Raw genomic sequence first — 14888 nt, forward strand, 5'->3', positions numbered from 1 at the left:
GGTTAGTCCTGGTTTAGTCCAAGACTCTTTTGGCTTCAAAAACAACATTACATTAAAATCAAACTTTAACAGTTTATGACTTTTACAAACATTTTGAAAATATTTCAGAATCAAAATGAACAGAAACTGAAAATACAGTCATTCAAAACAAAACAAAAATATTTTTTTTTGAGAAATTAAAACAGTGATGAGTATTTGGTATGTCTGATGTGTTAATTTTAAAGAACAGTTTTAAAAAGGTTTAAACCATGCAGACTTTTTAAATGGACAAAATAAATGAAAGAGAGATGAGAGACATTAATTTTTTGTAGAAAAATCCCTAAAATAAAATCTTTAAGTTTAATTTTATTTACAAATGCTTCATATTTAACAGATAAAAGGAGAACAATTTTGGTTTGTAAAGAACAGTCAGATTTTAAACATATCAACAAGTCAATGTTTATCTGGGAGGGCATCTGACTCAGGTTTAGAGTCAGACACCCTCCTGTGTCTGTGGGAGGGCATCTGACTCACACCGGCCCGTGTCGGGCCTGGTATCTGGACAGGACATTGTTGGTTCGTCCCAGTTCCTGTCTGAGGTCGGCCACTTCCTGTCGGAGGGCGGAGTTTTCTTTCTCCAGGAACGCTGCTCGGATGGCGATCTGGTTTTCCTTAAGGCGGCGTGCATCCCGGGAACGCTTCGCCGCCATGTTGTTTTTACGCCGCCGTGCCCAGTAACGCTCGTCCTGGAAACAATGGTTAGACCTGAGTCAGATCCACAGAAAGGTCTCCATCTGGAATCTTATTACAGTGATAGAAGAGAGCAGTCCTGCTTCAGTCCTGGTTTAGTTCTGGTCTAGTTCTGGTCTAGTCCTGGTTTATTCCTGGTTCAGTACTGGTTTGGTCCTGGTTTGGTCCTGGTTTAGTCTTGGTTTAGTCCTGGTTTAGTCCTGGTTTGATCCTGGTTTAGTTCTATTATAGTCCTGGTTTAAACCTGGTTTAGCCCTGGTTTAGTCCTGTTTTAATCCTGGTTTAGTCCTGGTTTAGTCCTGGTTTAGTCCTGGTTTAATCCTGGTTTAGTCCTGGTTTGATCCTGGTTTAGTTCTATTATAGTCCTGTTTTAATCCTGTTTTAGTCCTGGTTTAGTCCTGGTGAAGTCCTGGTTTAATCCTGGTTTAATCCTGGTTTAATCCTGGTTTAGTCCTGGTTTAGTCCTGGTTTAGTCCTAGTTTAGTCCTGGTTTAGTCCTAGTTTAGTCCTAGTTTAGTCCTAGTTTAGTCCTGGTTTAGTCCTGGTTTAGTCTCACCTTCAGGTCTTCGGGCATGTAGACTTTTCGGGCCTTCTTGATCATTGGTTGAGGTTTCAGTTCTTCTGTGGAGAACGACCTCTTCCGGGGGTCAAACACTTCCTGTCCTGGGACTGTGGACAGAGCCAAGTCCACCGGGTCCGGGTCAAATCCCACTGGGATCTGGATCGAGTCTGGGTCTATAGGACTTGGAGTGTTCCTCTGCTCGGACAGGCCTGAGGAGAGAGGGAGGTCGTGGGTTAAACTCCTGATCTCTCTGAGTGTCCTCGCTGTGTGACTGTGTCCTGAGGTTGTGGGTTAGGTCTTGACTTGTTTCTATCTTTTCTCATTGATTTGATGGAAGATCATTTGTTTAATCAGATTTATAATTTCAAATGCTGTTGAATTTTCTCACTTTGATTTTTATAACTTGATTGAATAATTTTTATGCTGAACTTCAGCTTTTACATAAAAACATGTCTAAACCAGGTTTAAACCACGGTTAAACCAATGCTAAACCAGGACTAAACCAGGAGTAAACCAGGAATAAAACAGTACTAAATCAGGCCTAAACTAGGGTTAATCCAGGACTAAACGTGGGCCGTGTCCCAATTCGCCAAACTGGCCTTAGGATCACCATTCGAAGTGTGCATCGAAAGGCAGTTACGTAATTTCCGGCGCGACAAGGGCTGTCCCATTTCAACGCACCCTACTGAATGCGACCGACAAACCTGCCCTGCCCTTTCCACCGTTTCCGGAGATCGGACGTAACCGAAGCGTGCATCCGTGCACACTTCACGCACTTCTATATCCCATCATGCACCGCGACTACGCAAGAAACAGAAGAAAATGGAGTCCATTGCGCAATATACGTTCACATATTCATACTGGTTTACCTCATCTACAACAGTGCGACAAGAAACTTTTAAATCTGAATAAAGATAAGTACAGGCCGTGTGTTTGATGATTAAAAAGGAGCTACATGGAATAAAGGAATGTGGAGTTATTGCTAGACAATAAGAGACATTATTATCATGAGAAATTATTATTGCAATAAGAATAATGTAAGAATGTTCATTTCTATTGTGTCAAAGACCAAGAGACTGAAACATAAAGACACAAGAGTTTAATGATCCACACAGGTAATGTGAACAATGAAGCAACGGACTCTGAGGAAAGGACAGAAGAGAGTCCTGAGACGTGCACAAAATCTTCATATGTTCCGGTACATTCCATAGGTCTGCACCCACTGGTGGGCACGTGTCATTTACCTTCGTGTAAGTAAATCAAGACACTAGTTTGATGTAGCGCTGCACTGCTAGAAAATCCCTCACAATAATAATATGGAAAGAACTGGCACAGCATAGAAGGGAAACAGTGCCCTCTACTGTTATTAAAGTGGTGTAGACACTGGCCAAAATACCGAATTGTTAAACTGCAATATCCCACTTTATGTACAACTAATCAGTGTTCTCTGGTTTATAGACTATGAATGTGAAAATGATATTTTTACCTCTGTCTCTGTTATTACGTTTTCACAAGGTATATTTTGTTAACCCTTTAAAGTTATGAAGTAGCTACAAATGAGAAAAAAAATCACCTTGAACGTTATAATTGCCTATTGATATTCAATCTAAAAAAAAAAGAAACAGCTGTGACGACGACATCTTGACTTTTCTTCTATTAAATAATACATCATTAAAAATAACGTACGTAATGTACGTATCGTACGTTCAAAGACAGCGGTGGAAGTGCGGTCCGTGGTGTAGGCCTGTCCCACTTCAGCAAGATGGCGGCTACACTGTGGAGGACAGATTCTCGACCGGAACCTTCAAACTACACTTTGAAGAGTACTTCGAAGTGACCCTTCAAAAGGTGCATTTGGCGAATTGAGACACGGCCCTGGTCTTGAGGATCTTACCTGGGGGAGGGGGGCTCTGGTGCAGACAGCTGGAGGTGGAGGCGTGGCTTAGGTCTATCACTTTTGTCGGGCCCTGGGAGCTGATTGGCTGTCGTAGAGTCGTGGGTGGGATCTGTGTGATGATTGGCTGTCTGTGTGCTGTGGGTGGGCCTTGAAGAGTGTTCTGGGACAGGATTGACTGGTGAAGGTGATTGACAGAACTCTTCCGGCCCGTAATTGGCTGATGATTATTGACAGAGCTGTGCTGGTCTGGGATTGGCTGTTCGAGGTGGTGGGTGTGTGTCTGACTTGTGATTGGCTGCTCATGGTGGTGGTTTCCGTTTGGTCCTGTGACTGGCTGCTTGTGCTGATGGGTGTGGTTGTGGGCGGGGCTAGGGGGTATGTTCTCATACAGAAACTCCTCCAGGTCCATGTACTCAAGCTGGAATCCCTCTGTGTCATACGGAAGAGTCTTGTCCCAGAGCGTCGGTCCGAGGAACGCCGACTGAGGAGCTGCTCTCTCATCCTCCTCCTCCTCCACGGACTTCTGCTTTTCCTGGAGCTGAGCCGAGCCTGACGGAACACAAAACAACAGCTATTAATGAGACACACTGGATTTTGTGCTCTGTCAAAGTGCGTTTAAAACATTATCACTTTGAAGGCCACGAAAGGCTTACATGGAGTTGTTTGAACAAGTGTTGATTTTGTTTTCATATTTTCATATTGTTCAACAGTATTTTCTATATTTTCACACAGAGCTTATTTGTAAATAAATTAAACTGTTTACTGCAGACCTTTTTATTGTTCAAATGGAAAATATTTGTTAGTTGACTCATCATAATAACGTAGTTATTGAATTTATGATTTGGTATCATTACAACGCCCTTCGAGGGATAGTTCTAATTTCCATCAATCTGTTGTCCCTTAACCAAACTGAGAGTCTCGCCCCTGAGTGTGTCAGATGTTGTGGTGTTTCAGATGCCCTCCCAGATGTCGTCCAGGGGAGAGGATCTCTCCTTCACTGTGGTTGTTCTTGAGGCTTTTCTTTTTCCTTGGGGAGAAGGGTTTCAGGATGGGGGGCGCTCTGGGCCAGTTCTCCATTTGCTTGTTTTCTGTTGATTAATTTGCTTGTCTGTTTCTGTTTCATTGTTGATTCTCTAACTTTCTGTTGGTTAAATCAATTCTCATGTTCAGCCCTAGGAGGCGACTGCTGTTGTGATTTTGGGCTTTACAATAAATTGAATTGAAACTGAACTGAATGTTGTGGTGTGGTTAGAGAAATAGAACGGGAGAATGGACCTCGTCACCGATAGACTCCTATCTCCGTGTGCATCAGATGCCCTCCCTTCCTGTCAGATGCCCTCCCCGACTCCCAGTAGGTCTGAGATGTGCAGCTGTGGGCTTCTTCTTTCTGCTCTAATCTGAAGCTCAGCTCTGTTTCCATAACATCGGCTCAGGTTAAGAACATCTCAGAACTCCATGTACCAGCGACAGGTTCACCTGTCACGTGTGCAGCACCTGTCACATGTGCAGCACCTGTCACGTGTACAGCACCTGTCACGTGTGCAGCACCTGTCACGTGTGCAGCACCTGTCACGTGTGCAGCACCTGTCACATGTGCAGCACCTGTCACATTTGGAAAACCTGACCACAGCCTCACACAGGCACACAAAGGAGACAGAAAAACAACAACATCTGGCTCTCTGCTCCTCTGGCTCTCTGCTCCTCTGGCTCTCTGCTCCTCTGGCTCTCTGCTCCTCTGACACAAATTATTAGTTGGATTCTAATCAGAAATAGGGTTGTCAGAAGTGTCAAAAATCAGATACTTGTCGATACTAAAACTAGTATCGATACTAGATCCTCATTGTTCACAGATATCGCTAAAAAGTTCCACTGATGGAAATGAACCTTTCCTGAATATGTTTTGTAATGCTTTTCAGCTGTATCTTTCACAAGTATAAGACACATAGACTAGAATACACACATGGACCACTATGAAGCGCACCCCCACACACACACACGGACCTCTATGGAACCTACCTGGACACTGAGGGATTACACAGATATAAGGCCACATGGGAAGAGATCACAAAGTACAACATTCAATGTGGAACATCACAGTCAAAAGAAATAGTGTTTTTTATCATCATGGTATCGAGATCAGTATCGAGTATTGAGTCTGTTCAAAATCAAGTTTGAACACTAGTCAGAACTGTAAAAAAACGTGTTGTAAATGTCTTGGTTGAGGTTCAAACATGACACAAAAGTGAATTGTGAAATAAATAATTTTCCCCATGATGGAGGATCTTGTTGTCATTTCGTAACCTGTTGAATATTATCAAAACTGGGTCAGAAAATGAAATAAAAATCTTAAAATGTGACATTCTTGCTCACCACTCTGAATCAGAACATTGTGTTCGGACCTGAGATGATGACCTTCAAATTTCACCAGAACATGTTTATTTGGAGGAAATTAGGTTTAATACAGGGGTGCCCTAACTCTTTTCACCAAAGGCCATATCTTGAAAAATATTCGACAAGGAGGACCACAGTGGTCAATACAGAGGATAATTCAGATGGGTGTATTTAACATAGTTTTGACTTCATACTTTAAATAAGGCTTGAAATAGTAATATTAGGTCTGTATGACAATGCAACGTGATGTGATTTAGGTTATATTGGTGGGATTACTCCAATGTGCCTATGATCAATTGGGCAAGTTCAACTGAAGGCCTGAGGGCCAATAAAAATTGGTCTGAGGGCCGCACTTGGGCCCTGGCCCATAGTTTGGACACTCCTGGTTTAATATTTCATAACATTTGTGTTTTTTATATGGAAAAAAGGTCTAGAAGAGAAATGGGCCGAGGCGCCGTTAGACACTGACGCAAGCAACGCACGACGTAAATCAGACTCATCAGAGTTAAGCGAGAATCAGATCGCTTTATGAAGCAGAAACACTCAGGGTCTGCACCGAACCGACCCGTACCAGCTCTGAACTGCCCTGAATCCTACCGGCCCGCCCCATAGGGTCCCCCGTACCTATTTTAGCAAATTAGAACCTGAGATAATCATTTATGGACATGTGCACAGGAATGATAAAATCATAAAATAAAACTGCTTAAAATGAAAGACTAAAAACTGCAGATATGATCTTTATCCTGCTTTTATATATATATATATATATATATATATATATATATATATATATATATATATATATATATATATATATATATATATATATATATATATATATATATATATATATATATATATATATAAAATGTGTCTGTCTGCTCCTTCGTGTTCGGTTGAGACCTGTTGAACAGCTCCAAAAGTAGGTCAGATTTACGCAGAGGAATTTTATGACTGTTGTTACAAACTAATAATCTCATTATTGATGTCAGTCTTACCTTCATGGTGCAGCGGCAGTTTGACCGGCTTCTCCAGCAGAGACTTGAGCACTCCATGTCCAGAGAGAGGCAGGAAAGCCGGGTGCATGTGCGCGTAAGGCCGGGGCACCTTCTCCATGGCTCCGGGGGTCTGGACCGCGGTTCCACGGGTAAAAAGGCTGAAAATGACCCCGAAAAACGAAGCTAAATCCGGGGAGGGAAAAGAGGCAGTGTTGTATTCGTTTGGTCTTATTTTGCGCTAAACGAGGTTTTTAAAATTAAATCAGATCTGAACCAGGTCTACCACAGGTCTAAACGGTTTAAACGCGTCTAAACCAAGTTTGAACCAGGACTTGACAAAATCTGAGCCAGAACTGGGTTTAGAGAGAGGCGGCTCAGTGGAGAGGAGAGCCTGTGCCCGGAGCAGAGGAGAGGTGTGAGCGGAGAGAGAAGCCCGGACTGCAGTGCGCGGAGGGCGCACAGGACGGTGCTGTCGGGTCAGTGTCTCAGAGCCTGGAGCGACCACTCCGTGAGCTGTGTGACTAAGTAAAACCGACGTTAAACCTAAATAGCGAGCAGCATACGCCCCCTGCCCGGAGAGAGCCCACCCCCCAGGACAGGACACTCCCTCTGCCGGTGCAATAGGTGGTGCCAATGCAAACGGTTAAGCTAAATGTAAACAAAACATGAACAAATTCACCTTTATGAACAACTCTTGACATTTAATTCATTTTAGACTTTAGACTGATAATATTCTAACTTCAAAGCCCTGACACACAGACACAGACTCTCCAGCGTGTCCTGGGTTCACTTTAGGCACTGACTAGTGTCCCCCTCTCCCCTCATATTGCCCCCTCCCCTCATCCTGTCCTTCTCCCCTCATCCTGTCTCCCTCTCCCCTCATGCAGCCCCCTCTCCCCTCATACTGCCCCCTCTCCCCTCATACTGCCCCCTCTCCCCTCATGCAGCCCCCTCTCCCCTCATCCTGTCTCCCTCTCCCCTCATCCTGTCTCCCTCTCCCCTCATACTGCCCTCCTCTCCACCTAACCTTTGACCCCTACTGTTATTAATTATGATCTATTGTTTTCTCAGCTTGGGCTAAACTCAGTAATTATTCAATAACCAGTTTTCATAATTACACGATTGACGTTCCACTTCGTTATCGACACAAACAGCGTTAATTATTAAAAGTTGAACAGGGCAATAATTGGTACAAACGTGTTTTTAAAGACATAATTATATCCATAACCTTTCTGTTGTGTGACCCATTTAACTGTGCTTGTTTCATTATTGATTTAAGTCGATATTCATGTTTTATTTATTACTTCTTAGACGCTGGTTTGAAGCTCCTCTGTGTTTTTAAAGTGGAACAAAGCTGTGGTGTTTTGATTATTATCTTCTGTTCCTAGTCATTTTTTGTTGTTGCCAATTTTAGTGTAAACTCTGTACATTTCTGGTGAAAAAAACAACTTTTATTTAAGTTTGTGCTGCGTCCAGTGGCCTCTGCAGTTTCAAGTACTATGTGACATCACGCTCCTCTGCCCTGATTACAGCCAGGTGTCTGTCTGTCTGTACAATGCATAGCCCCTCTTCCATCTTTCTCTCCCTTTCCTTCTCCTTCGCTCTCCTCTCTCTCTTTCTCTTCTCTTCTTTCCTCTCTCCCCCTAACCCTAACCAATTTTTTCTCCTTCCTGTCTCTTGCTTCTTCTGCTCTCCTCCACTCTCCTCTCTCCCCTCCTTCTCCACTGCCCTCCTGTCTCCTCTACCTCCTCGCTCTCTCCTCTTCTCCTCCTCTCTACCTCCTCTTTCTCTTCTCCTCCTCCTCTCCTTCTCCTCTCCTCTACCTCCTCTACATGCTTTTTCTCTTCTCCTCCTCCTTTCCTCTACCTACTCTCCCCCCTCCTATTCCTCCTTCTCTCCCATACCTCCTCCTCCCCTCTACCTCCTCTTTCTCTTCTCCTCCTCCTCTCCTCTGTCCTCCTCCTCTCCTCTCTCTCTCTCCTCTGCCCTCCTCCTCCTCTCCTCTACCTCCTTTCTCTCTATTCCTCTCTTTCTCCTCCTCACCACTACCTCCTCTCGCTCCTCCTTCTCTCCTGTACTTCCTCTCTCTCCTTGTTTCCTGTACCTTCTCATCCTTCCCCGTCTCTCCTCCTCCTATCACCTCTTTCTACCTCCTCTCTCTCACCCCATCACCCCTCTTGTCCCCATTTCTTCTCCTCTCCTCTTTCTCTCTTGGTTTCTCTCTGTCTCCAGGCCCCTCACAACTTCTTCCCTCTCTCTTCTCTCCTCTTTTTCTCCTCCTCACACCCCCTCTCTTTTCTTTTTCTTTTCTTTTTCTCTTTTCTCTGTCCTTTTCTTTCTTGTGAGTTTAAACTTCTCTCTCCTCTCCTCTGTCTCCCGGGGTAACGGTGTGTTTTTCTTATAAGGTAAATCTGACCTACATTTGAGAGACGCAGCTTATGTAACCTTCCAGAAATCGATAAACAAAAAGAGATAAAGAGAAGACCGGAGGAGGAGAGTGAGGAGATGTACTTCATGTGAGGGGTTAGTCTTCTAAATGTGTTCAAACCCTCCTTACGGTTTGCAGTACGAGTTTGTACAAGGCTCACAGTTCAGGTTTGAGTGAGGAGGTGCATGGAGAAAAGAGGAGAGGGGTATCCAGGGCGCCAAAAACAAAAGTGAAACTTATTAAACATGTTAATATGTTGTTGTTTTTTTTGGTGAATATATGATTTTCAAAACAATAAAAGGAAACAGTGTGACATAAATATGTGTCACAGTTAATACTCCACAAAGTAAATACCTCCTCTTTAATAATCAAGAGAAGTAACAAAAAAACATCCTGCCCTGATGTGCATCCTCTGCTCCTCTGACTCTGCTCCTCTGCTTCTTGGACTCTGCTCTGCTTCGCTGATTCTGCTCCTCCGACTCTGCTCCTCCTGCTCGGCTCCTCCAGCTCTGCTCCATCTGCTCTACTTCTCTGGCTCTGCTCCTCCTCCAGGGCTTCTCTGACTCTACTCCTCTAGCTCTGCTCCTCCGCTCTGCTCCTCTGGCTAAACTCATCCTGCTCGGCTCTTCTGGCTCTGCTCCTCCTGCTCTGCTCCTTTGCTTCACTGGCTCTGCTCTTCCTGCTGGGTTTCTCTGGCTCTGCTCCTTTAGCTCTGCTCCTCTGCTTCTCTGGCTCTGTTCCTCCTGCTTGGCTCCTCTGGCTCTGCTTTTTTGGCTCTGCTTCATTGATTCTCTGACTCTGCTCCTCTGGCTCTGCTCCTCCTGCTGGGCTCCTCTGGCTCTGCTCCTCTGGCTCTGCTCCTCTGGCTCTGCTCCTCTGGCTCTGTTCCTCCTGCTCTGCTCCTCTGGCTCTGCTCCTCCTCATGGGCTTCTCTGGCTCTGCTCCTTTGGCTCTGCTCCTCTTGCTGGGTGTCTCTTGCTCTGCTCCTCTGGCTCTGCTCCTCTGCTTCTCTAGCTCTGCTCCTCTGCTCCTCCTGCTCTGCTCCTCCGGCTCTGCTCCTCCTGCTCTGCTCCTCTGCTTCTCTGGCTCTGCTCCTCTGCTCCTCTGGCTCTGCTCCTCGGGCTCTGCTCCTCGGGCTCTGCTCCTCTGGCTCTGCTCCTCTGGCTCTGCTCCTCCGGCTCTGCTCCTCTGCTTCTCTGGCTCTGCTCCTCTGCTCCTCTGGCTCTGCTCCTCTGCTCCTCTGGCTCTGCTCCTCTGCTCCTCTGGCTCTGCTCCTCTGGCTCTGCTCCTCTGGCTCTGCTCCTCGGGCTCTGCTCCTCGGGCTCTGCTCCTCGGGCTCTGCTCCTCTGGCTCTGCTCCTCCTGCTCTGCTCCTCTGCTTCTCTGGCTCTGCTCCTCTGCTCCTCTGGCTCTGCTCCTCTGGCTCTGCTCCTCTGGCTCTGCTCCTCGGGCTCTGCTCCTCGGGCTCTGCTCCTCGGGCTCTGCTCCTCGGGCTCTGCTCCTCGGGCTCTGCTCCTCCGGCTCTGCTCCTCCGGCTCTGCTCCTCCGGCTCTGCTCCTCCGGCTCTGCTCCTCCGGCTCTGCTCCTCCGGCTCTGCTCCTCCGGCTCTGCTCCTCCGGCTCTGCTCCTCCGGCTCTGCTCCTCTGCTCCTCTGGCCCTGTTCCTTCTGCTCTGCTCCTCTGGCTCTGCTCCTCCTGCTCTGCTCCTCCTGCTCTGCTCCTCCTGCTCTGCTCCTCCTGCTCTGCTCCTCCTGCTCTGCTCCTCTGGCTCTGCTCCTCTGGCTCTGCTCCTCTGGCTCTGCTCCTCCTGCTCTGCTCCTCGGGCTCTGCTCCTTTGGCTCTGCTCCTCCTGCTCTGCTCCTCTGGCTCTGCTCCTCCTGCTCTGCTCCGGCTCTGCTCCTCTGCTTCTCTGGCTCTGCTCCTCTTCTCCTCCAGCTCTACTCCTCTGCTTCTCTGGCTCTGCTCCTCCTCCTCCACTCCTCCTGCTCCGCTCCTCCGCCTCCACTCCTCCAGGCGATGCTCTACTCTGGATGCCGTTGCTGTGGAGACCAGGTGGTGCTGATGTTGTGAAAGTGGAGCCGTGTCCCACTGACCTCCATATCCAAACACAATGATCGTGGCCTGAATAGAGCCGCTTACACAACTCTCCATCTGATAATGTGGATCTGACCCGATCTACATCAGGTGTAGATGGGTCAGATGCCCTCCCATCCTCCGGTATCACTGTGTGCCAGTATGCATGTAGATATATATACGTGCGTGTTTGTGTGTGTCTCTTGTCCTTTAGATAATCCAGGACTGAACTGGTTTATGTGCAGTTGGTGTCCGGTTCTGAACATGGCTCCTCTCTGACAGTCTGCAGCGTCAATATTCAACACAAAACTGTGAACTTTTAACAAAATATTCAAACATGTCACTTCAGTTCTAACATTTACAAAATCATTTTTAGATCCAAAATGATTCAGCAGTTTTATTTACTGAATACTACATTACTTTTTAAGACTTTCAAACTATTTTACATGTGTTAGGCTGAAGTTGGGTCAATCGTTAATAACACTCTGCACAGACAGAGGGGGATGGGGTGTGAGTGTAGCCCAGTTTGGTGCTCTCTCTCTGGGTTTAAGACGTGAGGAGGTCTGGCCCACTTGTCTCCCACTGGTTCCTATATAACACCCTGAAATGAGAGGGCCAGCGCACATCCTGCTCCTGTCTGCTCCTGTCTGCTCCTGTGTGCTCCTGTGTGCTCCTATCTGTTCACTACCGTCTAAATTAAAATGTATTTATTAACTCTATTGAACTATTAAATATAAAAAGTGTGAAGATAATAGCAAACAACGAAGTTAAATCAGTTGACAGATTTAACTTCGTTGTTTGCTATGGATCAGACCTGGACGACTGAGGGTCTACACAGAGAAGTGTGAAGACAATACGTTTTAAACAGATTCATTTTTACGTGTTATGACTGTGGTTTCCAATAGAAACTACTGAATGTTCTGACAGTACTTTTTACATTACCACATGATTTAGGGTTAGGGTCAGGGTTAGGGGTTAGGGTTAGTTTAGGATTAAGATTAGGGTTAGGGGTGGGATTAGGGGTGAGATTGGGGTTGGGGTTAGTTCTAGAAGTTAGGGTTAGGGTTGGGGTTAGCATTGGGATAAAGTTAAGGTTACGATTAGAAAATAGGGTTGTTGTTAGTTTTAGAAATTAGGGTTAGCTTTAGGTTCGGGATTTGGGGTGGGATTAGTGTTAGGGTAGCGGTTGGGGTCGCATTGATTTGCATCTGTGAGAGGTGAGAAAGAACGCTCTGTGCTAACGCAGAGCTGTGTTTATGGTGATGTTTGTGACACATGAGGCTGTATTATAAGTGCACCTGTCTGACCAGAGCGCGTGCCTGACCAGAGCACGTGCCTGACCAGAGCACGTGTCTGACCAGTACACCTGTTTGACCAGTACACCTGTCTGACCAGTACACTGATGCTGTTAGTATCGTTTCCAGAACATTTTGTACTGCACATTTTGCGTAGTAAGTGCAGAAAATATGTGAAGAGCTGCATAATGATAATTACATGGATAATAATGCTCAGGGTTAGGGTTGGGTTAGACGTTTGTGACACATGAGGCTGTATTATAACCACACTCGTCTGACCACTGCACTGTTGCTGTTAACACTGCAATTTTGCCTGCCTAGTTCTTCACCTCCAGGAGTGTCACAAACCAGGTCAAAGTGTCTTTCATTTGGGTCTCTGTGCTTTATATTACAGGCTAAAGCCACAGGACTCTGACACCACCTCTGAGCCGCCCTGAGACCAGCTGCTTCTTGGCCTGTATGAAGGTCCCTTAGTGAAATCTTAAATATAATCACACATTTTACTCTTTGGGGATGAATAAAAGTCATTTTGAGTGTGATTGATAAAGTGAACAAGGTACCTCAGTCTACTGCCCCAAGATTTTTGTTATTCTGTCTCCCTCTAGTGGCAAGATATGGCACGACTGAAAAATTTAAACGAGCCATTTACATCCTGTTTGCACCGGACAAGATTCACACATTGATTTCCTTTACAATTTATATTATTAATCACATTTTTTCTCTTGTATGTTTTATTGTATCAAAGGGACAGCAGTAAACATGGACGCCATTGTTTCAAAGTCACTGTTGATATTTTATGAATGCATTAAAATATATAATATCAATAAATACTGCATGTTCACAGAGGGGTGTAGCCAAAAAATCAGTCAAGTAAGAGCAGCACTACTTCAAAATAATATTACTTAAGTAGAAGTACCAAGCAGTGGTCCAAGAAATTACTCAAGTAAGAGCAAAAAAGTACTTGGGAAAACTACTACTCAAGTAAGAGAAGTTTAAAGAATAACTGCCAGGACTTAATAATGTGAAGATAATGTGATTGTAAGAACGTAACATTAAATAAAGCACAAAATCGGGTATTTTCAAAGGATAGACACAAAAATCATCATACTGTAAGATTTACTCACAGTGGGAAGAGTAACCGTAACCTTTACTCAAGTAAGAGTACTGTTACTTCTATAAAAATATTACTCAAGTAGAAATAAACATGCTGCTTGAAAAGTACCGTAAATTTCGGATTATAAGCCGCTACTTTTTTTCCACGCTTTGAACCCTGCGGCTTTTACAGCAGTGCGGCTTATATATGGAATTTTACTGGATAACGGCCCCTGGGGGGCGCTCTCTAGCTGTAAACGTAAAAGTGAGACAGACGTGGGGAAAGATTCTGCTCTGAAGAATTCACTAGTTTTGATTTTGAACGATCATTTTGCGCATCATGAAATGGATATGATGCAGTTTTTAAGATAAAGAAACAGAAAGGAAACAGAGCAGGGGTCGGCCTTTAACACGCAAAGAGCCATTTGGACCCACTTTCCACATAAAATAAAACACTGGGAGCCGCAAATACTTTTTGACATCTAAAATGAAGATAACACTGTGTATAATAACAATAATGTAACGGAATAATGTAGGTTTTACTTTCACGGACAAGCCTTCTACACGTGGCAGATAAATATGGCAAAAACAACTTAAGTGCATTAAAAAAATACAACTCACCAAACCGCTGCATCATGCATCGCGCTGATTATGTGATTATGTCTACTCTACTCCGCAGTTTCTTTAAAAAAACAACAACAAAAAAACTCGTAGCGTATCGTTTAATCCCAGGTGCTTATTCTCCATGTGCCAAAGCAGTTTTGAAGGTTTCATTGCCTTATTTGCTTTTCCCGTATGTTACGCAGAGCGGACTCTGCACGTGAGTCACCTGTAGCGACAAACTCAGATTTTAAGTAGGCATTGTCTGTTAAATTTATCTTTCTTTTTCTTGGAGGTCGTAGTCTCCTCTTCTGGCTCCTCAGTTGTCCTTTTCCCCTTTGTTAAAAAGATCTCCAAAGACTTTTGTTTTGGCTCATTTTCACTCGCTTGTGGCTCTACTTTTGTGCGTCGTGTCTGATGTGTTATACGTGATACGTCACCGCGGAGACAAGAGCAGATAATAAACTTGCTACTACATCAAATAGATTTCTGTGGCGATTTCCAGCAGGATTTTCATGATACATCTACGGACGAGCTTATTAGTGTGTCATTAGGGACGGGCAAAAGTTGCTCCTGACCCCTGTGCGCACAGCATCTGAAAATCAGGGCTTTTTACGCAGGACTGTGAGCTGTGTCTGTGTCAGTTCCCAAGCCACGCAGAGCCGCAGTATAAGGCTGAAAGAGGCGCATACGGCTCCGGAGCCGCGAGTTGCTGACCCCTGAAATAGAGCCACTGCACGTGAGCTCGACATCAATGAATCCAACTTGGTCAATGTAAAAAGACGACAAAGGTTTTCAGAGGAAATAAAAGCAGATTTTCCGTGT

At 45.0% G+C, this 14888-nt stretch overlaps 1 protein-coding gene across 2 annotated transcripts; it reads right to left on the minus strand.

The window, feature by feature from the left end:
• Window positions 1–509: 509 nt before the first annotated feature.
• LOC117386895 (hepatic leukemia factor-like) lies at window positions 510–6695 on the minus strand. 2 transcript variants are annotated; one of them, XM_055229418.1, is made up of 6 exons: window positions 6578–6695; window positions 3520–3737; window positions 3186–3297; window positions 1963–1973; window positions 1286–1516; window positions 510–725 (listed from the first exon to the last, which is right to left on the minus strand). In XM_055229418.1, the coding sequence occupies exons 1-6, from the start codon at window positions 6693–6695 to the stop codon at window positions 510–512; spliced, it is 906 nt and encodes a 301-aa protein (XP_055085393.1). The 2 variants fall into 2 exon arrangements, with proteins under 2 accessions (XP_055085393.1, XP_055085394.1); XM_055229419.1 differs by lacking the exon at window positions 1963–1973 and having other exon boundaries at window positions 1286–1562; window positions 3186–3232.
• Between the last annotated feature and the right edge of the window lie 8193 nt (window positions 6696–14888).

Source organism: Periophthalmus magnuspinnatus, chromosome 19 (assembly GCF_009829125.3).
Source record: "Periophthalmus magnuspinnatus isolate fPerMag1 chromosome 19, fPerMag1.2.pri, whole genome shotgun sequence".
NCBI classification, from domain to species: domain Eukaryota; kingdom Metazoa; phylum Chordata; class Actinopteri; order Gobiiformes; family Gobiidae; genus Periophthalmus; species Periophthalmus magnuspinnatus.

Coding starts and splice junctions, on each gene's coding strand:
- LOC117386895 (XM_055229418.1), bottom strand. CDS start 6,695: ATGGAGAAGGTGCCCCGGCCTTACGCGCACATGCACCCGGCTTTCCTG. Junction 3,298..3,519: donor CCCATCAGCACAAGCAGCCA/GTCACAGGACCA, acceptor ATCATCACACAG/ATCCCACCCACGACTCTACG. Junction 726..1,285: donor ACATGCCCGAAGACCTGAAG/GTGAGACTAAAC, acceptor CATTGTTTCCAG/GACGAGCGTTACTGGGCACG.